We start from the raw sequence: 27,063 nt of genomic DNA, 5'->3' as shown, positions 1-27,063 counted from the left end.
CTCTGAGGGAGAGGGACTGAGAGACACCAGTCAGTGTACAGATATCTCCCTGAGGGAGAGGGACTGAGAGACACCAGTCAGTGTACAGATATCTCCCTGAGGGAGAGGGTCTGAGAGACACTAGTCAGTGTACAGATATCTCCCTGAGGGAGAGGGACTGAGACACCAGTCAGTGTACAGATATCTCCCTGAGGGAGAGGGACTGAGACACCAGTCAGTGTACAGATATCTCCCTGAGGGAGAGGGACTGAGACACCAGTCAGTGTACAGATATCTCCCTGAGGGAGAGGGACTGAGAGACACCAGTCAGTGTACAGATATCTCCCTGAGGGAGAGGGACTGAGAGACACCAGTTAGTGTACAGATATCTCCCTGAGGGAGAGGGACTGAGAGACACCAGTCAGTGTACAGATATCTCTCTGAGGGAGAGGGACTGAGAGACACCAGTCAGTGTACAGATATCTCCCTGAGGGAGAGGGACTGAGACACCAGTCAGTGTACAGATATCTCCCTGAGGGAGAGGGACTGAGACACCAGTCAGTGTACAGATATCTCCCTGAGGGAGAGGGACTGAGAGACACCAGTCAGTGTACAGATATCTCCCTGAGGGAGAGGGACTGAGAGACACCAGTCAGTGTACAGATATCTCCCTGAGGGAGAGGGACTGAGACACCAGTCAGTGTACAGATATCTCCCTGAGGGAGAGGGACTGAGAGACACCAGTCAGTGTACAGATATCCCCCTGAGGGAGAGGGACTGAGAGACATCAGTCAGTGTACAGATATCTCCCTGAGCGAGAGGGACTGAGAGACATCAGTCAGTGTACAGATATCTCCCTGAGGGAGGGGGACCAAGAGACACCAGTCAGTGTACAGATATCTCCCTGAGGGAGGGGGACCAAGAGACACCAGTCAGTGTACAGATATCTCCCTGAGGGAGAGGGACTGAGAGACACCAGTCAGTGTACAGATATCTCCCTGAGGGAGAGGGACTGAGAGACACCAGTCAGTGTACAGATATCTCCCTGAGGGAAAGGGACTGAGAGACACCAGTCAGTGTACAGATATCTCCCTGAGGGAAAGGGACTGAGAGACACCAGTCAGTGTACAGATATCTCCCTGAGGGAGAGGGACTGAGAGACACCAGTCAGTGTACAGATATCTCCCTGAGGGAGAGGGTCTGAGAGACACCAGTCAGTGTACAGATATCTCCCTGAGGGAGAGGGACTGAGAGACATCAGTCAGTGTACAGATATCTCCCTGAGGGAGAGGGACTGAGACACCAGTCAGTGTACAGATATCTCCCTGAGGGAGAGGGACTGAGACACCAGTCAGTGTACAGATATCTCCCTGAGGGAGAGGGACTGAGAGACACCAGTCAGTGTACAGATATCTCCCTGAGGGAGAGGGACTGAGAGACACCAGTCAGTGTACAGATATCTCCCTGAGGGAGAGGGACTGAGACACCAGTCAGTGTACAGATATCTCCCTGAGGGAGAGGGACTGAGAGACACCAGTCAGTGTACAGATATCTCCCTGAGGGAGAGGGACTGAGAGACATCAGTCAGTGTACAGATATCTCCCTGAGGGAGAGGGACTGAGAGACATCAGTCAGTGTACAGATATCTCCCTGAGGGAGGGGGACCAAGAGACACCAGTCAGTGTACAGATATCTCCCTGAGGGAGGGGGACCAAGAGACACCAGTCAGTGTACAGATATCTCCCTGAGGGAGAGGGACTGAGAGACACCAGTCAGTGTACAGATATCTCCCTGAGGGAGAGGGACTGAGAGACACCAGTCAGTGTACAGATATCTCCCTGAGGGAAAGGGACTGAGAGACACCAGTCAGTGTACAGATATCTCCCTGAGGGAGAGGGACTGAGAGACATCAGTCAGTGTACAGATATCTCTCTGAGGGAGAGGGACTGGGAGACATCAGTCAGTGTACAGATATCTCCCTGAGGGAGAGGGACTGAGAGACATCAGTCAGTGTACAGATATCTCCCTGAGGGAAAGGGACTGAGAGACACCAGTCAATGTACAGATATCTCCCTGAGGGAAAGGGACTGAGAGACACTAGTCAGTGTACAGATATCCCCCTGAGGGTGTAAGGGGCAGACGAGTGTGGTGGTTTGGAAGGACATGCATCTCCTGTTCTTTATCGAGAGGCTGCTGGTAATGAGTATTCCTTTCCCATTATGTACCAAGGTCTCGGTGTGGAGAAGGATGAAGAGGTGGCAATGCGTTGGTTCAGGTAGGAAGGCTTGTTGGGAGATCCCTTGGGCCAATGTGAAGGTCCCCTACAGGTACAAGGGGGATAGAGTCGGGTCCTGGAGCATTGTGATGTGGAGGGGCCGCCCGACTCTCAGGACCATCCCGGTGTCTTTCCCCAGGGTTGGCACGTTCCGAGGCTGCCCGATATTTGTGCGGTGATCGCATAGCCACGGTGAAACCTTAAGTACGACCCAAACCAACCTTCGCTCAATCGGTAGCCCTCTGAGTCACATGCTCCCACAGCAGAGACTCAAGTACTGCCCCTCCGACAATGCAGCGCTCCCTCAGTACTGCCCCTCCGACAGTGCGGTGCTCCCTCAGTACTGCCCCACCGACAGTGCGGCGCTCCCTCAGTACTGCCCCTCCAACAGTGCGGCGCTCCCTCAGTACTGCCCCTCCGACAGTGTGGCGCTCCCTCTGTCTCCCTTTTATTTCCCTCTGCCTCACTAGATAGGTTCCCATCCTCCTGCCATATTAGTTTAACTCCTCCCCAACAGCACTAGAAAACACTCCTCCTAGGACATTGGTTCCGGTCCTGCCCAGGTGCAGACCGTCCGGTTTGTACTGGTCCCACCACCCCCAGAACCGGTTCCAATGTCCAGGAATTTGAATCCCTCCCTTCTGCACCACTCCTCATGCCACACATTCATCTGAGTTATCCTACTCTGACTAGCACGTGGTACTGGTAGCAATCCTGAGATTACTACTTTTGAGGTCCTACTTTTTAATTTGGCTCCAAGCTCCCTAAATTCTTCTCGTAGGACCTCATCCTGTTTTTTACCTATATCGTTGGTACCTATATGCACCACGACAACTGGCTGTTAACCCTCCCTTTTCAGAATGTCCTGCACCCGCCGAGACATCCTTGACCCTTGCAGCAGGGAGTCTCGGTTGCGGCCACAGAAACGCCTATCTATTCCCCTTACAATTGAATCCCCTATCACTATCGCTCTCCCACTCTTTTTCCTGCCCTCCTGTGCAGCAGAGCCACCCACGGTGCCATGAACTTGGCCGCTGCTGTCTTCCCCTGAAGAGTCATCGCCCCCAACAGTACCCAAAGTGGTGCATCTGTTTTGCAGGGGGATGATCACAGGGGACCCCTGCACTACCTTCCTTGCACTGCTCTTCCTGTTGGTCACCCATTTACTATCTGGCTGTGTACCGTTTACCTGCGGTGAGACCAACTCGCTAAACGTGCTATTCACATCATTCTCAGCATCGTGCATGCTCCAGAGTGAATCCACCCGCAGCTCCAGTTCCGCAATGCTGTCTGTCAGGATCTGGAGGCGGATGCACTTCCCGCACATGTAGTCGTCAGGGACACCGGAAGCGTCCTTGAGTTCCCACATAGTACAGGAGGAGCATAACACGTGTCCGAGCTCTCCTGCCATGACTTAACCCTTCGATTAACTTAATTGGGCAACAACAATGTTAAAAGGTTACTTACTGATAAAGAAAGAAATCGAAAAACTACTTACCAATCACCAGCCAATCACGTACCCCCTTGGCTGTGACGTCACCTTTCAATTTCTTTCTACTTCTTTTTTGCCTTCAGCCCCTCCTGCAGCTGCACAAGCCACGCCCCTCCGACTCACCGACTGTCTCTGGACCTATTTATAGACCTCCCCACACTGCCCCTCCGACTCACCGACTGTCTCTGGGCCTATTTATAGGCCTCCCCACACTGCCCCTCTGACTCATCGACTGTCTCTGGGCCTATTTATAGGCCTCCCCACACTGCCCCTCCGACTCACCGACTGTCTCTGGGCCTATTTATAGACCTCCCCACACTGCCCCTCCGACTCACCGACTGTCTCTGGGCCTATTTATAGACCTCCCAACACTGCCCTTCCGACTCACCGACTGTCTCTGGGCCTATTTATAGTCCTCCCCACGCTGCCTCTCCGACTCACCGACTGTTTCTGGGCCTATTTATAGACCTCCCCACGCTGCCTCTCCGACTCACCGACTGTTTCTGGGCCTATTTATAGACCTCCCCACACTGCCCCTCCGACTCACCGACTGTCTCTGGGCCTATTTATAGGTCTCCCCACACTGCCCCTCCGACTCACCGACTGTCTCTGGGCCTATTTATAGACCTCCCCACACTGTCCCTCCGATTCACCGACTGTCTCTGGGCCTATTTATAGGTCTCCCCACACTGCCCTTCCGACTCACCGACTGTCTCTGGGCCTATTTATAGGCCTCCCCACACTGCCCCTCCGACTCATCGACTGTCTCTGGGCCTATTTATAGACCACCCCACACTGCCCCTCTGACTCACCGACTGTCTCTGGGCCTATTTATAGACCTCCCCACACTGCCCCTCCGACTCACCGACTGTCTCTGGGCCTATTTATAGACCTCCCCACACTGCCCCTCCGACTCACCGACTGTCTCTGGGCCTATTTATAGGCCTCCCCACACTGCCCCTCCGACTCACCGACTGTCTCTGGGCCTCTTTATAGGTCTCCCCACACTGCCCCTCTGACTCACCGACTGTCTCTGGGCCTATATATAGGTCTCCCCACACTGCCCCTCCGACTCACCGACTGTCTCTGGGCCTATTTATAGGTCTCCCCACACTGCCCCTCTGACTCACCGACTGTCTCTGGGCCTATTTATAGACCTCCCCACACTGCCCCTCCGACTCACCGACTGACTCTGGGCCTATTTATAGACCTCCCACACTGCCCCTCCGACTCACCGACTGTCTCTGGGATTATTTATAGGCCTCCCCACACTGCCCCTCCGACTCACCGTCTGTCTCTGGGCCTATTTATAGACCTCCCCACACTGCCCCTCCGACTCACCGACTGTCTCTGGGCCTATTTATAGGTCTCCCCACACTGCCCCTCCGACTCACCGACTGTCTCTGGGCCTATTTATAGACCTCCCGACACTGCCCCTCCGACTCACCGACTGTCTCTGGGCCTATTTACACACCTCCCCACACTGCCCCTCTGACTCACCGACTGTCTCTGGGCCTATTTATAGACCTCCCCACACTGCCCCTCCGACTCACCGACTGTCTCTGGGCCTATTTATAGACCTCCCCACACTGCCCCTCGGACTCACCGACTGTCTCTGGGCCTATTTATAGGTCTTCCCACACTGCCCCTCCGACTCACCGACTGTCTCTGGACCTATTTATAGACCTCCCCACACTGCCCCTCCGACTCACCGACTGTCTCTGGGCCTATTTATAGGCCTCCCCAAGCTGCCTCTCCGGCTCACCGACTGTCTCTGGGCCTATTTATAGGCGTCCCCATGCTGCCTCTCCGGCTCACCTAACTGGTCTGTAGTTCCCTGTTTTCTTGCTCCCTCCTTTCATAAATAAAATGATGGATCAGATTAGGCAATGGTCCGTCCAGCAGTTGTCAGCTCCTGTCATGGCGCGGTTGATGCGTATGTCCGTGCGATCCCTGGCTTGGCGATGACAAAGTTGAGCAGGTGCCAGTGTTTGCAGCGAGGGTGTTGCCACGATGCCTTGTATTTGTCCCTCTGGTGGAACAGGGTGTTGGTGATGAGGAGTTCGTGTTCTAGACATTTTGTCAGGAGTAGGGTACCGCAGGAGTTGGCTTTCCCTACCCGCTCTCTGCCAATAACACCTCCCCAGAGGGCTGTGTCTTTGCCAACCCTGGTATTAAAGTCACCCAGGAGGATCAATTTATCGTCCGTGGGGACGTGGGACAGGGATGTCTCGAGGTTGCAATAAAAACCCTCTTTAGCCTCATCCGCTGCATCGAGTGTCGGGGCGTACGCACTGATGACTGTGGCACATTGTTCCTGGGATAGAGTAATGCAAAGAGTCATGAGGCGTTCGTTAACCCCGCAGGGGGAGTCTTTGAGGCGGGTGACCAGTTCATTTTTGACGGCGAAGCCGACTCCATGAAGGCGGCGTTCTTCCTCTGGTTTCCCTTTCCAGAAAAAGGTGTAACCTCCACCTTGTTCCTTCAACCGGCCTTCCCCTGCCGCCGGGTCTCACTTAGGGCGGCGATGTCAATGTCAAAACATCTGAGTTCCCGGGCAACTATGGTGGTGCGGCGTTCCGGCCTGTTGCTATTAGAATTGTCCATGAGGGTCCTGACATTCCAGGTCCCGAACTTCATACTGACGGAGTGGAAGATGCCTGTGCGTGAGTTCTTTTAACGTGGGGTGGCCGCTTCACACTGACAACCACACGAGCTTAGCTGAGCAAGGTCTTGGTCCAGTGGCAAGGGGGTCCAGACGACTGGAGACCAGACACTGCTGTATGGGCCTAATTGCCTCCGGCGAGATGTTGGCTGCAAGCTCAGCGCTGAGTAGCACCATTGATGATAGGTGGCCCGAGGCTCGGTTGGGGGCAGGCATTAGGTCAGCTGACCGCTGGGGTTCCACGGGATGTTTTGGAAAGTTTCTTCCAAGGTTAAAAATTTCTACAAAGGCTTCCAAGTTATTTTAAACATTTAAGAGTTTAAAAATTTCCGAAATAGTTTTAAAAAGTTGCACAAGTTGATTGAAGGTTTAATAAATAGATAAAATTGATAAAGTTGATAATAAAGTCTAAAATATAAATCAAGTTGTTTAAAATCAGTACTGCCCCTCCGACAGTGCGGCACTCCCTCAGTACTGCCCATCCGACAGTGCGGCGCTCCCTCAGTACTGCCCCTCCGACAGTGCAGCGCTCCCTCAGTACTGCCCCTCCGACAGTGCGGCACTCCCTCAGTACTGCCCCTCCGACAGTGCGGCACTCCCTCAGTACTGCCCCTCCGACAGTGCAGCGCTCCCTCAGTACTGCCCCTCCGACAGTGCGGCGCTCCCTCAGTACTGCCCCTCCGACAGTGCAGCGCTCCCTCAGTACTGCCCCTCCGACAATGCGGCGCTCCCTCAGTACTGCCCCTCCGACAGTGCAGCGCTCCCTCAGTACTGCCCCTCCGACAGTGCGGTGCTCCCTCAGTACTGCCCCTCCGACAGTGCAGCGCTCCCTCAGTACTGCCCCTCCGACAGTGCGGCGCTCCCTCAGTACTGCCCCTCCGACAATGCGGCGCTCCCTCAGTACTGCCACTCGGACAGTGCGGCGCTCACTCAGTACCGCCCCTCCGACAGTGCGGCGCTCCCTCAGTACTGCCCCTCTGACAGTGCAGCTCTTCCTCAGTACTACCCCTCTGACAGTGCGGCGCTCCCTCAGTACTGCCCCTCTGACAGTGCAGCGCTCCCTCAGTACTGCCCCTCCGACAGTGCGGCGCTCCCTCAGTACTGCCCCTCCGACAGTGCGGTGCTCCCTCAGTACTGCCCCTCCGACAGTGCAGCGCTCCCTCAGTACTGCCCCTCCGACAGTGCGGCGCTCCCTCAGTACTGCCCCTCCGACAGTGCGGCGCTCCCTCAGTACTGCCCCTCAGACAGTGTGACGTTCCCTCAGTATTGCCCCTCCGATAGTGCGGCGCTCCCTCAGTACAGCCCCCCCGACAGTGCGGCGCTCCCTCAGTACTGCCCCTCTGACAGTGCAGTGCTCCCTCAGTGCTGCCCCTCCGACAATGTGCCGCTCCCTCAGTATTGCCCCTCCAACAGTGCGGCACTCCTCAGTGCTGCCCTTCCGACAGTGCAGCACTCCCTCAGTACTGCCCCTCTGACAGTGCGGCGCTCCCTCAGTACTGCCTCTCCGACAGTGCAGCACTCCCTCAGTACTGCCCCTCTGACAGTGCAGCGCTCCCTCAGTACCGCCCCTCCGACAGTGCGGCGCTCCCTCAGTCCTGCCCCTCTGACAGTGCGACACTCCCTCAGTACAGCTGACCAGGGAGAGTCGGACCTGGATTACTGTCATGTATCTTTCATTATTATATATAACTGTATCCTAACATGCTATACATGACTGTAATAAGATATGACCTGCAACCACCAGCATATCTTACCACCAGGGGTGCACTTGCAAGAGACAGGTATATAAGGACAGGTCTCAGGCAAGTGCAGCATTCCAGAGCTGTGAAATAAAGGTGCAGGTCCAGAGTGACCTTGACTTCCCTACATGCCTCGTGTGAATCTGTACTGAGGGGACAGGACTTTACAGTGGCGACGGGTTACGGGATTACAGAATCCACAGAATGGCGAACAACGGATCAGATGAAAAGTACAATGGGGGAGACAATTGGGAGGACTTTATAGAAAGGCTCCAGCAAAGCTTTGTAACCTAAGACTGGTTAGGCGACGATAAGACAGACAAGAGAAGAGCCCATCTCTTGACCAGCTGTGGCTCGAAAACATACGCTTTAATGAAGGATCTGTTGGCACCCGAGAAACCAGCAAGCAAGTCGTTTGAAGAATTGAGCACACTGGTAAGAGACCACCTGAAGCCAGCGAGCAGCCTACACATGGCCAGACACAGGTTCTACAACTACAGACGCTGTGTGGGCCAGAGCATACCCGACTACGTGGCGGAACTTCGGAGGTTGGCTAGTTTATGTGAGTTCTCCGATGAACTGAGGAGAGAAATGCTGAGAGACTTTTTCATTGAAGGAATAGGCCACGAAGGCATATTCCGAAAGCTCATAGAGACCAAGAACCTGACCTTAGAGGCAGCAGCACTGGTTGCACAGACATTCTTGGTAGGGGAAGAAGAAACGAGGTTGATTTACAATGCAGGTACGACAACTAACGAAATATTGGAACAAGAGGTTCACAGCACCAAACAAGCTGCTACCCCCACACACAGACAAAACCAGGAGAACAGGTTCTCGACAGCAAGCAGAGCCATCAAGGGCCACAGGAACGGCCGTTCACACCTCATCAACCCACAATGCGAGTAATCAACTACAAACTGAGAGAAGCTCAAGAGAGATTAACCAGACGCAGCTCATTCTTTGGGAACACTTTAAACAATAGAACAGGTCTGTGCTGGAGGTGTGGGGGTGGGCACTCATCAAGAGGATGTCGATTTCAGCAGGCTGTTTGCAGAAATTGTGAAAATACAGGGCATTTGGCCCGCATGTGCAAAAAACCGGCAGCTTGGCTGGTATACGAATCGGATGGGTCGGAAAGCGGACCAGAAGATGGTGGGGACATCGATGTACAGTGGGTCAACACGATCAATGGCCGCTGCTCCTACAACAGGACGCCTCCTATAATGATGAGGGTCCTACTCAACGGGATATCTGTCAACATGGAGCTGGATACGGGAGCGAGTCAATCTCTCATGGGCGCTCAACAATTTGAACAACTGTGGCTACATAAAAGAGACAGACCAAAACTCACAAGGGTCGACACCAAACTAAGGACCTATACCAAAGAAATCGTACCAGTCCTCGGCAGCGCCATGCTCTCTGTCACACACAAAGGGACAGTGAACCGACTTCCCCTGTGGATTGTCCCCGGAGATCCCCCAGCACTGCTGGGGAGAAGCTGGCTGGCAAAACTAAACTGGAAATGGGATGATGTCCATGCCATGTCATTAGAGGAACGGGCCTCCTGTTCAACAGTTATAAAGCGATTTGAACATCTCTTTCAGCCAGGTGTGGGCACTTTCAAAGGGGTCAAAGTCAAAATCTATATCACACAGGATGCTAGACCGGTCCATCACAAGGCCAGAGCTGTACCCTATGTGATGAGGGAAAAGATTGAACACGAACGAGACAGGCTTCTGCGGGAAGGCATTATATCACCTGTGGAATTTAGCGACTGGGCAAGTCCCATCGTCCCAGTCATGAAGCCTGATGGATCTGTATGAATCTGTGGGGACTACAAATCTACCATAAACAAAGTCTCCCTACAGGACCAGTACCCGATGCCCAGAGCGGAGGATTTATTTGCCACATTGGCTGGAGGTAAACTTTTCTCAAAATTAGACCTCTTGCGTATATGACGCAAGAATTGACCGAAGAATCCAAGCTACTCACCACCATCAACACACATCGAGGCCTTTTCATGTACAATCGATGCCCATTCGGCATCAGGTCGGCAGATGCCATATTCCAGCGCAACATGGAGAGTCTGCTCAAGTCCATCCCGGAGACAGTTGCATTTCAAGACGACATACTTATCACGGGCAGGGAAACCGACTCCCATCTCCGTAATTTGGAGTAAGTACTAAAGCGGTTGGATCGGGTAGGCCTACGAGTCAAGAAATCCAAGTGCCTGTTTCTCGCACCCGAGGTTGAATTTTTGGGCAGAAGGATTGCCGCTGATGGAATCCGCCCAACAGAGTCCAAAACAGAAGCAATTCGCCTGGCACCCAGGCCCCGGAATGTCTCAGAACTGCGCGCCTTTCTCGGGCTACTCAATTACTTTGGGAACTTTATGCAGAACTTAAGCACGCTGCTGGAGCCTCTCCACATACTACTCAGAAAGGGTTGCGATTGGGTTTTGGAGGGACGCCCAGGAACGCGCCTTCAATAAGACACGCAACCTTCTGTGTTCCAACAGTGTTTTGACTTTCTTTGACCCAGGTAAAAAGCTAGTTCTCACATGCGATGCGTCAGCGTATGGGGTCGGGTGCGTTTTGCAACATGTCAATAGTGCGGGCAAATTACAACCCATAGCTTATGCCTCCAAATCACTTTCGCGGGCGGAGCGCAGGTACGGAATGGTAGAGAAGGAGGCGCTCGCGTGCGTGTATGGTGTCAAAAAGATGCACCAATACCTTTTCGGGGCCAAGTTCGCATTAGAAACCGACCACAAGCCCCTCACGTCCCTCCTATCCGAGAGCAAGGCAATAAACGCCAATGCCTCGGCGCGAATTCAACGGTGGGCACTCATGCTGGCGTCCGACGACTATACCACAGAAAGTAGTTGAGGCCAATTCACTAAATATATTCAAAAGGGAGTTAGATGAAGTCCTTACTACTCGGGGGATCAAGGGTTATGGCGAGAAAGCAGGAAGGGGGTACTGAAGTTTCATGTTCAGCCATGAACTCATTGAATGGCGGTGCAGGCTAGAAGGGCTGAATGGCCTGCTCCTGCACCTATTTTCTATGTTTCTATGTTTCTATACCATAAGGCACAGACCAGGCACAGACAACTGCGCCGACGCACTCAGCAGGCTACCCCTGGAGACCACGGAAGGGTCTGACGAACAGGACTGTAAGATAGTCATGGCAATCAATGCCTTTGAGTCCACAGGTTCGTCCATGACGGCTCGCCAAATCAGAGCCTGGACGGCCAGCGACCCCACGTTATCCTTAGTAAAAAGATGTGTCCTAACCGGTGACTGGGCAGAGGCTCGCGATGCCTGCCCCGAGGAATTAAAACCCTTTCAAAGGCGCATGCATGAGCTATCACTACAAGCAGACTGCCTGATGTGGGGCAGCCGAGTAGTCATGCCTCTGCGAGGCAGAGAGGCATTTGTCCGGGAACTCCACCGCGAGCACCCGGGGATCGTTCTCATGAAGGCCATAGCCAGATCCCATGTCTGGTGGCCTGGTATTGACGCGGACTTGGAGCTCTGCGTCCGAAGGTGCACCATTTGTGCCCAACTCAGCAATGCCCCCAGGGAGGCTCCACTGAGCCCCTGGCCCTGGCCTACCAAACCATGGTCGCGTGTGCACGTAGACTGTCGGGCCCATTCATGGGCAAAATGTTCCTCGTAGTTGTAGATGCATTTTCAAAGTGGATCGAATGCACCATTTTAAACTTGAGCACAACCTCCACCACTGTGGAGAGCCTCGCAACCATGTTTGCAACGCATGGAATCCCTGACATATTGTCAGTGACAATGGTCCCTGCTTCATCAGCGCAGAATTCCAAGACTTTATAATTGACCACGGCATAAACCACGTCAAGACGGCACCGTTCAAGCCTCCAATGGCCAGGCGGAGAGAGCAGTGCAAATCATTAAACAAGGCATGCTTAAAATCCAAAGTCCCACGCTGCAGGGTCACCTGTCGCGACTGCTGCTGGCATACAGATCTCATCCGCACTCACTGACTGGGATCCCCCCCCCGCGCAACTGTTGATGAAAAGGACTTTAAAAACAAGGCTCTCATTAATCCTCCCAGACATGCACGAAATCATTGAGGCAAAGCGCCGTAAGCTGACTGAGTACCATGACAGAAATTCGAGGGGGAGATGGAATGAGATAGGGCAGGGGTCCCAAATGGCTTGCAGGGATAGTAACGGGCAAGGAAGGAAACAGGCTACTGGTAGTACAAATGGACAATGGCAAAACCTGCCGGAGGCATGTAGACTAAGTCAAAAGCAGATTTACCAACAACACTGCGGAACCAGAGGCAGACTACAATGTGGAACTCGCAGCACACCTGGTGGACAGACAGAGGGAACAACCTGAGGAAAGGGCAATCCCAACAGACAGCCCAGGCGAGTCAACAACAATCACACCAATCGAAACAGACAGCCCAGGCGAGATACCAGCAACCACACCCAAAGAAAAACAGACACCAAGGCAAACAACTGAACCACAACTCAGACGCTCCACACGAGAGCGTAGACCACCTGAGAGACTGAACTTACAAGGACAATAAGACCTTGGGGGAGGGTGATGTCATGTATCTTACATTATTATATATAACTGTATCCTAACATGCTATACATGACTGTAATAAGATATGACCTGTAACCACCAGCATACCTTACCACCAGGGGTGCACTTGGAAGAGACAGGTATATAAGGACAGGTCTCAGGCAAGTGCAGCATTCCAGAGCTGTGAAATAAAGGTGCAGGTCCAGAGTGACCTTGACTTCACTACATGCCCCGTGTGAGTCTGTACTGAGGGGACAGGACTTTACAATTACCAACTCCTTTTCGCCCTCACTACCCAGTTCATCAACGCACTTTCAGTCACCACTCGGACTCTCTCCGTCACGGCTGGGAGGGGATGGATTGGGCCGGCTCCCACTGCAGCAAACTCCCGGGGCTGGTTTCTTAACGTGATCGCGCTGCATCATCATCAGTGTCTGGTGTTAACTGAAGGAGCTGACGGCAATTCTCCCTCACATCCCACAGAAAAGCTGCTGACCAGGGCCATCCCCATGCCTCCTACAATCTGGCTGTGGGCAAGCTGAAGGCGATGACCAGTGACGTCGAGGATTGGTGAGGGGCCTTCCTTTTCATTGTTTTAGGCCATTATTCTCAAAGTTTCACCGAAACTGGGAGAGACGCACAGCGATAGGGACTGAGCAGGACGATTGAGTCACAGCTTTATCTCGTTCTCGGTGTCACTGTCGCTCTGTATCACTGTATCAGTCACACCTCTCTCCATCTCTCTCTCTCTGTCTGTCAGCTTCTCTCTGTATAAACCATTATCAGCTCCTGCTCTCCTCTGCCAATATCGCTCACTATTCCAGAATCATTCTGGAATGTAAAGATAAACCCCAGCGTCTATTCTCCACAGGTAACCATCTTTTTAAACCCATTTCCCCAGTCTCCACCCTCACCTCCGACAATAAATATGAGGAGCTCATCGACTTCCTTTTCTCTAAGATTGAGAGCATCTGTTCGGCCACCTCTGCCTCTTCCCTTCCCCTCCCCCACCGGGCCAAACTTTCTCTCTGCATCCCCGCTGCCCCAGCCCTGACCTCACATCTTTCTCCAGTTTCTCTTCCATCTCGCCTCGTGACCTTTCCGAGTGCATCCTGTCCATGAGACCCACTTCCTGCTCCCTTGACTCTGTTCCCACTACACTGCTGGCCACCCAACTTCCGTTTCTGGCTCCCATGTTAGCTGACATTGTTAACGGTTCTCTCTCCTCAGGTACTGACCCCCTCTCCCCCTGAAATCTGTCGTCATCACCCCTCTCCTCAAAAAATCAACCCTCGACCCCTCCATCCTTGCAAACTACCGGCCCATCTCCAACCTCCCTTTCCTCTCCAAAGTCCTTGAACGTGTTGTTGCCTCCCAGATCCGTGCCCACCTTTCCCACAATTCCATGCTTGAAGCCCTCCAATCCGGTTTCCACGCCTGCCACAGTACTGAGACCGCTCTCATCAAAGTCACAAATGACGTCCTATGTGACTGTGACAAAGGTAAACTCCTCGTCCTCCTCGACCTGTCTGCAGTCTTTGACACAGCTGACCACTCTATCCTCCTCCAACACCTCTCCACCATCGCCCAGCTGGGTGGGACTGCCCTCGCCTGGTTCCATTCTTATCTATCTAATCATAGGCAGAGAATCACCTGCAATGGTTTCTCTCCCCGTCCCCGCATCATTACCTCTGGTGTCCCCCAGGGATCTACCCTTGGTTCCCTCCTATTTCTCACCTACATGCTGCCCCATGGTGACATCATCCGAAAACACAGCGTCACTTTCCACATGTTCGCTGATGACACCCAGCTCTACCTCACCAGCACATCTCTCGACCCCTCCACGGTCTCTAAATTGTCAGACTGCTTGTCCAACCTCCAGTACTGGATGAGCAGAAATTTTCTCCAATTGAACATTGGGAAGACCGAAGCCATTGTTTTCGGTCCCCTCCACAAGCTGCATTCCCTAACCCTGACTCCATCCCTCTTCCCAACTTCCCAACAGGCTGAACCACACTGTTCGCAACCTTGGTGTCATATTTGACCCTGAAATGAGCTTTCGACCAAATATCTGCAGCATAACTAAGACTGCCTATTTCCATCTCCATAACATCGCCCGTCTCCGTCCTTCTCCCAGTTCAAACCCTCATCCAGGCCTTTGTTACCTCTAGATTTGACTATTCCAATGCACTCCTGGCTGGCCTCTCACATTCTACCCTCCGTAAACTAGAGGTAATCCAAAACTCGGCTGTCCCGTGTCCTAACTCACACCAAATCCTGCTCATCTATCACCCCTGTGCTCGCAGACCTACATTGGCTTAAGCAAATGCCTCGATTTCAAGATTCTCTTCTTTGTTTTCAAATCCCTCGCCCCTCCCTATCTCTGTAATCTCCTCCAGCCCCACAACACCCCGAGATATCTGAGCTCCTCTAATTCTGCCCTCCTGAGCATCACTGATTATAATCACTCAAACATTGGTGGCTGTGCCTTCTGTTGCCTGGGCCCCAAGCTCTGGAACTCCCTCCCTAAACCTCTCCACCTCTCTATCTCTCTTTCCTCCTTCAAGATGCTCCTTAAAACATACCTCTTTGACCAAGCTGTTGGTTGCCTGCCGTAATTTCTAATTATGTGGCTCGGTGTCAAATTTTTATGACATAATACTCCTGTGAAGCGCCTTGGGACGTTTCACTACGTTAAAGGCGCTATATAAATACAAGTTGTTGTTGTATGACTGTATCAGTCACTCTCCATCTATCTGTTCCTGTTGGAGTCTGTCGCTCTCACTGCACGGACTATTTTGCAGAGGTTACAGGGGACTGAGAGACTGCTGTCAATCTATGACAGACATCAGTCCTGGCCTGTGCTGCAACAGCTGAGTTCCCCACTGTACAGATGGGGCTACACGGAGCCCGGAGCTCAGGGCCCATCCCCCAATCAGACAGTCAGTCGGCCCATAGTGCCTCTTTGAAAGCTCCCACTCCCCTGCCCTTTCCCCACCACCCTGCTGTGTATTTAAGTATTTTCCCAATTCCTTATTGAATCTGCTTCCACCGTCCTGTCGGGCACCTCGTTCCCGATCACAACTGCTTGTTGTGTTAGCCGGACTCTGGTTGTTGTGTTAGCCGGACTCTGGTTGTTGAGTTAGCCGGGCGTTAGCTGGGCTCTGGTTGTTGAGTTAGCCGGGCGTTAGCTGGGCTCTGGTTGTTGAGTTAGCCAAGCTCAGCCGCTGTGGTATTGAGCCCCAGAGGGAGCAGGAAGGGCCTGGGGTCCGCCCAGGGCCCAGCTCGCTGCTCTCCTGCAGGGTGGCAGCAGGGGCTACAGTTCTCCTCTGTGGACTTCTGGTCTTGGTCACCGTTCAGTCGCGTGTGGGAGAGGGAGTGTTCGTGGGGTTTAGATGGGGGCGGCGGGGGGTGGTTGGATTGGGGGGGAAGGAGGGGTTTGGATGGGGGACGACGGTGGGTTTGGATCGGGGGTGTTTGGATGGGGGGCTGGGGTGGTTTGGATGGGGGGTGGGTGGGGGGGGGGTGATTGGATGGGGGGGCTGGGGGGGTTTGGATCTGGGGGACGGGGGGGTTGGATTGGGGTGGGCGGGGGGGTGATTGGATGGGGGGGTGTTTGGATGGGGGGGAGGGGGCTTCGGATCAAGGGGGTGGAGGGGTTTTGGATTGGGTGGGGGGTTTGGATGGGGGTTTGGATTGGGGGGTGGGGGGGGTTTGGATCGGGGGGGTGGGTGGTGTTTGAATTGGGGGTGGGGGGGTTTGGATGGGGGGGTTGGATTGGGGGGCGGAGGGGTTTTGAATTGGGGGTGGGGGGGTTTGGATGGGGGGTTGGATTGGGGGGGCGGAGGGGTTTTGAATTGGGGGTGGGGGGGTTGGATTGGGGGGCGGAGGGGTTTTGAATTGGGGGTGGGGGGGTTTGGATCGGGGGGGTGTTTGAATTGGGGGTGGGGGGGTTTGGATGGGGGGGTTGGATTGGGGGGCGGAGGGGTTTTGAATTGGGGGTGGGGGGGTTTGGATGGGGGCTTGGAGGGTTTAGATCGGGGGGGTGGGGGGTGTTTGAATTGGGGGTGGGGGGTTTGGATGGGCGGGTTGGTTAGGGAGCGGGGGGGTTTGGATGGGGGGGCGCGGGGCGCTGGGGTGGCAGGATTGAGGCGTAGTCGCGATGCCTCTTGTGGTCGAACAGCAGATTGACCTTTGCCACCACAACTCGCATGTTAAGAATGCGGGGGGGGGGGTCATTCGGGCAAGGCAGCGGCTGCACCGTTACCCAGCGAAGGCCAAGGGCCGTCAGTGAGAGTAGACGGGTGGCGGGGCTCGAGGTTCTTCCGATACACACTGCAGTGTTGTCTCACCGGTCGCTATCTTTCCCCGTTTCAGGGAGGTGGAGGAGCTCCTGTCCAGGGCTGCAGTGCACGGGCTCAAGGAGGCACAGGACGCCCTGGAGAACCTGCACAGGAACTCGGATAACTAGCCAACGGAGCAGCACGGGATGCACTGTGGGCCCCTCTCGCAAACTCGCCTCCTCTTCTTTACAGCGTGAACCGTTGGCCATTGATACGGCTCACTAACCTGCCCACCCTCCATGCAGACACACACTCCGATTGTTAGCAACGGTTGATCAGGCGGGACTGCTCCCATTTCCCTTTGTGTTAATTCCTTTACGTTAACTTTCCGCAGTAATCTGCTCGATTGCAGCTGATCGCAGTAGCAGTTAGTTTGATTACATAAGAACATAAGAAATAGGAGCAGGAGTCTGGCCTTTCAGCCCCTTGAGCATGCTCTGCCATTCAATAAGATCAACTTCACTTTCCCACTCGATCCCCATATCCCTAGTTTCCCCTAGAGTCCAAAAATCTATCGATCTCTGCCTTGAATACACTCAATGACTGAGCCTCCACAGCCCTCTGGGGTAGAGAATTCCAAAGATTCACCACCCTCTGAGTGAAAAACATTTCTCCTCATCTCAGTCCTAAATGGCCGACCCCTTATCCTGACACCATGACCCCTAGTTCTAGCCTCTCAGCATCCAGCCTGGCCTTTATATCGCGAGGACTAGAATACAAGGGGGTAGAAGTTATGCTGCAGCTGTGCAAAACCCTGGTTAGACCACATCTGGAGCACTGTGAGCAGTTCTGGGCTCCATACCTTAGGGAGGATATATTGGTCTTGGAGGGAGTGCAGCATAGGTTTACCAGAATGATACCTGGACTCCAAGGGTTATTACGAGGAGAGATTACACAAATTAGGGTTGTATTCTCTCGAATTTAGAAGGGTAAGGGGTGATCTGATTGATGTTTGCAGGATATTAAGGGGAACAGATAGGGTAGATAGAGAAAGACTATTTCTGCTGGTTGGGGAGACTAGGACCAGGGGACAGAGTCTAAAAATTAGAGCCAGACCTTTCAGGAGTGAATTTAGGAAACATTTCTACACACAAAGGGTGGGAGGAGTTTGGAACTCTCTTCCGCAAACGGCAATTCGTGCTCGAACAATTGTTCATTTTAAATTTGAGATTCTGTTAAGCAAAGGTATTGAGGGATGTGTGGGGAATGCGGGTACCTGGAGTTAAGTCACTGATCAGCCACGATCTCATTGAATGGTGGAACAGGCCCTGTCAAGCCCTCTAGGAATATTATACGTTTCAATGAGATCACCTCTCATTCTTCTAAACTCCAGAGCATCTAGGCCCATTCTACTCAATCTCTCATCATAGTTCAATCCTCTTAGCCCAGGACTCAAATCGAGTGAACCTTTGGCTTTTTTTTGATTTGTTCCCGGGATGTGGGCATTGCTGGCAAGGCCGGCATTTATTGCCCCTCCCTAAATGCCGTGGAGAAGGTGAGCCGCCGTGGACCACAGAGGGGCAGATAAAAGTCAACCACATCGCTGTGGGTCTGGAGTCACATATCGGCCAGACCGGGTAAGGGTGGCAGATTTCCTTCCCTAAAGGACATTCGTGCACCAAATGAATTTTTATGACAAACAGATAGTTTCAGCTGGTTGTTGCAGCACCTCCAAAGCAAGTATATCCGTCCTTAGATCAGAGACCGAAACTGTGCGCAGTACTCCAGGTGTGGTCTCACCAGGGCACCATATAACAGCAGCAAGATTTCCTCATACTCCAAACAAGGTGGACAAGGACCCCCAGATCCCTCTGCATATCAACACTGCTCCCTCACCTCTTCAAAAATGATCTGCTTTTCTGTTCTTATGACCCGAGTGGACAATTTCGCCTTTGCCCACAGGGCCGGGAGATCAGGCGATGACGTAAGAAGATATATAAACGAGGTGGTTGCTGGAGGAGTGAGCGCAGAGCTCGATGAAGGCATTATCAACTTTCAACTTCACTGTTAATGTGCGTGAAATCTCCGGTTAACTGGCATGCTTTTACCGTAGTACTACTGCTTGGGGCATGTGTAATTCCTGTCAATGTTAGTTATCATCCAATCTTTAATAAATCTGTGGGTTTCTACCTGTAACGTTGTGAACCCTATTATTTTGAGTAACCTGCGAACCTGCCCTTTCCCACCCGGCCCCTGTGTTTTGCAAACTTCCAACACCAAGTGTGTCAGCAGCGGTTCAGTCAACAACAAAGCCTTGCATTTCGATAGCGCCTTTCACCACCTCAGGACGTCCCAAAGCGCTTCACAGCCAGAGAAGTACTTTTTTAACAGTCGTCACTGTTGCAATGTAGGAAACACAGCAGCTAATTTGCGCACAGCATACTCCCACAAACAGATCTTCTGTTTTAGTGATGTTGATTGAGGGATAAATATTGGCCCCAGGACACCAGAGAGAAGCCCACTGCTGTTCTTCGAAGTATGTCTGTTGGATTATTAACGTCCACTTGAGGCGGGGCATTGGTTTCACGCCCATCCGAAAGACGGCACCTCTGACAGTGCGGCACTCCCTCATTACTGCCCCTCTGACAATGCAGGTCAGCACTCCCGGGTTGCCAGTACTAAGGGTGTGCTGCACTGTCGGAGGGGTAGTACTGAGGTAGTGCTGCTCTGTCAGAGGGGTAGTACTGAGGGAGTGCCGCATTGTCGGAGGGGTAGTACTGAGGGAGTGCTGCTCTGTCAGAGGGGTAGTGCTGAGGGAGCGCCGCATTGTCGGAGGGGTAGTACTGAGGGAGTGCTGCACTGTCAGAGGGTCAGTACTGAGGGAGCGCCGCATTGTCGGAGGGGTAGTACAGATGCTTCATCAATCACAAGGCCTTTCCTGCCCCTCGCCATGAATTGCTCATCATGTGTGACAAACATTTATTACAAACACCATCCCATTAAAAGGGCGGCACCAACCTCTGAAGGACATTGAGACTGACCAATCAGCATCGAGGCTGCGTTGAGTGCCAGTACCTTTGATCAATGAAGGAGCAGTAGAGTGAGAGTGGGCGGGTCCTACTCTGGCACAATGGCTCCCCAGTTGAACTGGTGACGTAATGAGGGAGGAGGGAAAACACTGCAGCCAATTGGAAGCGGGGGCACTGAGAGTGACAGCGGGCTCAGCCAATGGCCATGTACCAGGAGGTGGGATTACTGAGAGCTCATCCCACTCTCTTCCTCACCCTTTAATATCCCACCCAGTCTACTCCCACTCTCCCCCTCACTCCCCATACCCTTTAATATCCCACCCAGTCTAATCCCACTCTCCCCATACCCTTTAATATCACACCCAGTCGAATCCCACTACCCCCTCACTCTCCATTCCCTTTAATATCCCACCCAGTCTAATCCCACTCGCCCCCTCACTCCCCGTACCCTTTAATATCCCATCCAGTCCAATCCCACTCTCCCCGTACCATTTAATATCACACCCAGTTGAATCCCACTCTCCCCCTCACTCGCTGCTCCCTTTAATATCCCACCCAGACTAATCCCACTCTCCCGCTCACTCCCCGTACCCTTTACTATCACACACAGTCTAATCCCACTTTCCCCCTCACTCCACACAACATTAATATCCCACCCAGTCTAATCCCACTCTCCCCTCACCAATATCTTCTCTGAGAGTCAATGCCCAGTGCGCTCCCACGATTCCTGCTCCTCACCCGATCCCGGGACACACAAACAGAAAGAGAGAGACGAGATCAATGCAGTGAGTTTTATTGCTCAGCTCCGCCCATTATCACAGAGTGACACAGCTCCCCCCACTGAAACAACACCTGCTTTTCCAGGTGAGATTTCTTTCCATGGGGGTTTGGAGAGCTTGAGCCGGACCTCCATCCGCAAATGGTTCTATGGCCACATGATCTTCGATATATTCAAACATGCCACAAATAAACCTGAAGGTTTGGGCCCAGTGACAGGCTTCCCTCCGACTCCTTCACATTGCGCTTTGGTAGAATCTGAAATCCAAAATGAAGAGTTAATTGGGTAAAGGTTGTGTAGTGGAGAGAGGAGAGGATGGAAACTGGACACTGAGGGCTAGAAATGTAACTTTGGCCAGACTGGAATCTTTTTCGCATTTTTGCGCAAAAATATCGTTATTTTTTTAAAGGGGTAAAATAGGCAACAAAATGCACTCGACGGGATAAATCGGCATTACATGGGCATTCGCGGTGGAGACCGGGGTCTGCACCAACTTTAGCCCGAGGCCGATTACCGCTAAATACAGGCCTTGGGAGAGGGGAAACGCATAACAACACTGCAAAAAACACAAAATCAAAAATCACAAAACATTTACAAGACGCTTAACTAAGTAATCGCCACAAAAGAATTTAAAAAAATAAAAACTTTAACTGACCTTTTCTGCAGGTCATTGTACGTACCGCTGTTTCTGGGGCAGCAACACCGGCTTTTCTCGGGCGGGTTTACCGCGCAGAATACAGATTCACCAAATGGCCAGTTTAAAGCGATATCGCATTTTGTGGCATTGCACGAAGGCCATATGCTTTTCAGCGGTATTTCAAAACCGCCGGTGCACCACTTTGGCCAATTTAGATGTGCACCTTGTACCGTCAAAAAAGGCAAAATAACGCCGAAAAAATGGGCATAAGGCTGGCCAATTTCTCGCCCCGAGTGTGTGGGTGTTGCTCTGATTCTGGACACACTGGGACCTTGACCTTGTTTGACCTTCACTGAAGCCCACGCTCCCAGCCCCCCCCCGGCCCTCCCCGCCCACCACCGCCTAGCCCCTCCCCCCCCCCACCGCCTAGCTCCTTCACATCCCCCCTTGACCCTTCCCCCCACCCCCACTGCCCAGCCCCTTCCTCCCCACCCTTGGCCCTTTCCCCCCACCCTCCACTGCCGAGCGCCCCCCCCCGCTCCTCCCCCCCCCCCGTGCCCTAGCCCAGACTCACTCTGTGTGATGCGATTATAATCAGGTATCAGCCAGTTGTCGTGGTGCACATTGGTACCAACGATATAGGTAAAAAATGGGATGAGGTCCTACAAGACAAATTTAAGGAGCTAGAAGGTAAATTAAAAAGTAGAACCTCAAAAGTAGTAATCTCGGGATTGCTACCAGTGTCACGTGCTAGTCAGAGTAGGAATCGCAGGATATCTCAGATGAAATGTTTAAAATTCTTACGGGTTTAGACAGGGTAGATGCAGGAAGAATGTTCCCAATGTTGGGGAAGTCCAGAACCAGGGGTCACAGTCTAAGGATAAGGGGTAAGCCATTTAGGACCGAGATGAGGAGAAACTTCTTCACCCAGAGAGTGGTGAACCTGTGGAATTCTCTACCACAGAAAGTTGTTGAGGCCAATTCACTAAACATATTCAAAAAGGAGTTAGATGTCGTCCTTACTACTAGGGGGATCAAGGGTATGGTGAGAAAGCAGGAATGGGGTACTGAAGTTGCATGTTCAGCCATGAACTCATTGAATGGTGGTGCAGGCTCGAAGTGCCGAATGGCCTATTCCTGCACCTATTTTCTATGTTTCTATGTTCTTTCACCTCTGGGATCGGGTGTCAGTACATTAGATACACTTTCCTTTCCCCCTCTGGGACCAGGTGTATCAGTGCGTTACACTGTCCTTTCCCCCTCTGGGACCGGGTGTCACAGTGCGTTAGATACACTGTCCTTTCCCCCTCTGGGGACCGGGTGTCACAGTGCGTTAGATACACTGTCCTTTCCCCTTCTGGGACCGAGTGTATCAGTGCGTTAGATACACTGTCCTTTCCCCCTCTGGGACCGCGTGTCGCAGTGCGTTAGATACACTGTCCTTTCCTCCTTTGGGACCAGGTGTCACAGTGCGTTAGATACGCCTTTCCCCCTCTGGGACCGGGTGACACAGTGCGTTAGATACACTGTCCTTTCCCCCTCTGGGACCGGGTGTCACAGTGTGTTCGATATACTGTCCTTTCCCCCTTTGGGACCGGGTGTCACAGTGCTTTAGATACACTGTCCTTTCCCCCTCTGAGACCGAGTGTATCAGTGCATTAGATACACTGTCCTTTCCCCCTCTGGGACTGGGTGTCACAGTGCGTTCGATACACTGTCCTTTTCCCCTCTAGGACCGGGTGTCACAGTGCGTTAGATACACTGTCCTTTCCCCCTCTGGGACCGGATGTGTCAGTGCGTTAGATACACTGTCCTTTCCCCCTCTGGGACCGGGTGTCACAGTGCGTTCGATACACTGTCCTTTCCCCCTTTGGGACCAGGTGTCACAGTGCGTTAGATACACTGTCCTTTCCCCCTCTGGGACCGGGTGACACAGTGCGTTAGATACACTGTCCTTTCCCGCTTTGGGACCAGGTGTCACAGTGCGTTACATACACTATCCTTTCCCCCTTCTGGACCGGGTGTCAGTGTGTTAGATACACTGTACTTTCCCCCTCTGGGACCGGGTGTCACAGTGCGTTAGATACACTGTCCTTTCCCCCTCTGGGACCGGGTGTCACAGTGCGTTAGATACACTGTCCTTTCCCCCCTGGGACCGGGTGTATCAGTGCGAAAGATACACTGTCCTTTCCCCCTCTGGGACCGGGTGTCACGGTGCGTTAGATACACTGTCCTTTCCCCCTCTGGGACTGGATGTCACAGTGCGTTAGATACAATGTCCTTTACTCCTCTGGGACTGGGTGTCACAGTGCGTTAGATACACTGTCCTTTCCCCCTCTGGGACCGCGTGTCGCAGTGCGTTAGATACACTGTCCTTTCCCGCTTTGGGACCGGGTGTCACAGTGCTTTAGATACACTGTCCTTTCCCCCTCTGAGACCGAGTGTATCAGTGCGTTAGATACACTGTCCTTTCCCCCTCTGGGACCGCGTGTCGCAGTGCGTTAGATACACTGTCCTTTCCTTCTTTGGGACCAGGTGTCACAGTGCGTTAGATACGCCTTTCCCCCTCTGGGACCGGGTGACACAGTGCGTTAGATACACTGTCTTTTCCCCCTCTGGGACCGGGTGTCACAGTGTGTTCGATATACTGTCCTTTCCCCCTCTGGGACCGCGTGTCACAGTGCGTTAGATACACTGTCCTTTCCTCCTTTGGGACCAGGTGTCACAGTGCGTTAGATACGCCTTTCCCCCTCTGGGACCGGGTGACACAGTGCGTTAGATACACTGTCCTTTCCCCCTCTGGGACCGGGTGTCACAGTGTGTTCGATATACTGTCCTTTCCCCCTTTGGGACCGGGTGTCACAGTGCTTTAGATACACTGTCCTTTCCCCCTCTGAGACCGAGTGTATCAGTGCGTTAGATACACTGTCCTTTCCCCCTCTGGGACCGCGTGTCGCAGTGCGTTAGATACACTGTCCTTTCCTCCTTTGGGACCAGGTGTCACAGTGCGTTAGATACACTGTCCTTTCCCCCTCTGGGACCGGATTATCAGTGCATTAGATACACTGTCCTTTCCCCATCTGGGACCGGGTGACACAGTGCGTTGCATACACTGTCCTTTCCCCCTCTGGGACCGGGTGTATCAGTGCTTTAGATACCCTGGGCCAAACTTTTCATAAAGGCCCTCAACGCCCGATTGCCCGCTGAGAAGGATCGCTAACACTCGGCCAAAATAACGGGTGAGAATTTCCATTTTGAGAGTCATCATCACAGGCAGTCCCTCGAAGAGAGGATGACTTGCTTCTATGCCAAAAATGGATGAGTTCACAGGTGTTTCAATGAAGGACCTAACATTCCAGGTCCTGAACTACATCCTGAAGGGTGGAAGATGCCTGTGGGTGGATTCTTTTAACGTGTGGTGGCCGTTGCACACCAGCCACCACACGGGCTTGACAGAGCTAGGTCTTGGTCCAGTGGCAAGGATTAACTAGGACCATTGGAGACCAGCTTTGCTGCACGGACCTAGTACGCACACATATTGCAGTGTGGGCTGACCCGTGTGGCCCTGGGCCCTCGCCTCTTCTGTCCCCGAACTCACGCCTCTCCTGGGCCCCGGTCACTTCCATCTACAAACTCTTGCCGCTCCTTTGCCCCTCCTGTTGTGCCTGCCCACTGGACCTGCAATTTGCGACCTGGCTTTTGGTAAAAACGACCTGGGTAAAGGTGTGTGGAACTGATCGCCCGGCCAAAAAATCGTTGTTGCACACTCATTCTCGGCAGGTACATGGACAGTTAGCCAAATTGGCGGTTGTTACCGGAATGGGCGGCAAGTATAAAAATTTAGGCTGAGGCTGTGGTTGGGCCTACAGGAGGGCGGGGGGGGTGGGGGGTGGAACCTAAATAAAAAATTATTTTAAAAAAACCACATACAAAGCATTCCCAAAACAGTTTTAACCCTAATCGCCGTGGTAATATTAAAATAAATTATTAAAATACTTTTCACTTACCTTTCTTTGCAGGGCCCCCTCTTAGCGCCCTGTTTAAGCAGCTTTTACAGGGCGGGACTCTCGGCGATCTGGATGTGGCGGATGAACCCAAACTTACGCCCTGGTGGTTGTTCTCGGCGTTGCACGCGGGCGGTCTGGTCCCAGCGGCTGACTTCTGATGTGGGCGATACCAAGGAAAAAAATTACCTGGAAACTCTCGCCGGGTGAAAAACTAGCTGTAACGCCGAAAAAATCGCCAACAATGAAGCCGAAAGTCTGGCCCCCTGTCCTTTCCCCCTTTGGGACCAGGTGTCACAGTGCGTTAGATACGCCTTTCCCCCTCTGGGACCGGGTGACACAGTGAGTTAGACACACTGTCCTTTCCCCCTGGGACTGGGTGTATCAGTGCGTTTGATACACTGTCCTTTCCCCCTCTGGGACCGGGTGTATCAGTGCGTTAGATACACTGTCCTTTCCCCCTCTGGGACCGGGTGTCACAGTGCGTTAGATACACTGTCCTTTCCCCCTCTGGGACCGGGTGTCACAGTGCGTTAGATACACTGTCCTTTCCTCCTCTGGGACCGGGTGTCACAGTGCGTTAGACACACTGACCTTTCCCCCTCTGGGACTGGGTGTCACAGTGCTTTAGATACACTGTCCTTTCCCCCTCTGGGACCGGGTGTCACAGTGCGTTAGATACACTGTCCTTTCCTCCTTTGGGACCAGGTGTCACAGTGCGTTAGATACACTGTCCTTTCCCCCTCTGGGACCGGATGTCACAGTGTGTTAGATACACTATCCTTTCCCCCTTCGGGACCGGGTGTCACAGTGCGTTAGATACGCCTTTCCCCCTCTGGGACCGGGTGTCACAGTGCCTTAGATACACTATCCTTTCCCCCTTCGGGACCGGGTGTCACAGTGTGTTAGATACACTGTCCTTTCCCCCTCTGAGACCGAGTGTATCAGTGCGTTACACTGTCCTTTTCTCTTCTGGGACCGGGTGTCACAGTGCGCTCGATACATTGTGACACCAGGTCCCAGAGGAGGAACGGACAGTGTATCTAACGCACTGTGACACCCGGACCCAGGGGGGCAGGTGGAGAGATTGGGAGGCGTGGTGGGGGGATGAGAATGGGAGGCGTGTGGGGGGAGAGAATGGGAGGCGTGTGGGGGGAAGAGAATGGGAGGCGTGTGGGGGGAAGAGAATGGGAGGCGTGTGGGGGGAGAAAATGGGAGGCGTGTGGGGGGAGAGAATGGGAGGCGTGTGGAGGGAGAGAATGGGAGGCGTGTGGGGGGAGAGAATGGGAGGCGTGTGGGGGGAGAGAATGGGAGGCGTGTGGGGGGAGAGAATGGGAGGCGTGTGGGGGAGAGAATGGGAGGCGTGTGGGGGGAGAGAATGGGAGGCGTGTGGGGGGAGAGAATGGGAGGCGTGTGGGGGGAGAGAATGGGAGGCGTGTGGGGGGAGAGAATGGGAGGCGTGTGGGGGGAGAGAATGGGAGGCGTGTGGGGGGAGAGAATGGGAGGCGTGTGGGGGGAGAGAATGGGAGGCGTGTGGGGGGAGAGAATGGGAGGCGTGTGGGGGGAGAGAATGGGTGGGGGGAGAGAATGGGTGGGGGGAGAGAATGGGTG

At 53.2% G+C, this 27,063-nt stretch overlaps 1 protein-coding gene across 7 annotated transcripts in view; it reads left to right on the top strand.

Moving 5' to 3' along the window:
• The window catches only part of LOC139241204 (sel1-repeat-containing protein YbeT-like), a 37,968-nt gene extending 18,817 nt beyond the window's left edge, over positions 1 to 19,151 (top strand). For all 7 annotated transcript variants that reach the window (XM_070869875.1, XM_070869871.1, XM_070869876.1 and 4 more), the window contains 3 exons: positions 2,209 to 2,254; positions 13,205 to 13,291; positions 17,099 to 19,151. In XM_070869875.1, coding sequence (XP_070725976.1) covers positions 2,209 to 2,254; positions 13,205 to 13,291; positions 17,099 to 17,192 — 227 coding nt within the window. In that variant the 3' untranslated portion in view covers positions 17,193 to 19,151. The remainder of the gene's footprint in view (positions 1 to 2,208; positions 2,255 to 13,204; positions 13,292 to 17,098) is intronic.
• The last annotated feature ends 7,912 nt before the right edge of the window (positions 19,152 to 27,063 follow it).

Source organism: Pristiophorus japonicus (assembly GCF_044704955.1).
Source record: "Pristiophorus japonicus isolate sPriJap1 chromosome 24 unlocalized genomic scaffold, sPriJap1.hap1 SUPER_24_unloc_1, whole genome shotgun sequence".
NCBI classification, from domain to species: Eukaryota; Metazoa; Chordata; class Chondrichthyes; family Pristiophoridae; genus Pristiophorus; species Pristiophorus japonicus.
This window is presented reverse-complemented; position numbering and strand designations above follow the sequence as displayed.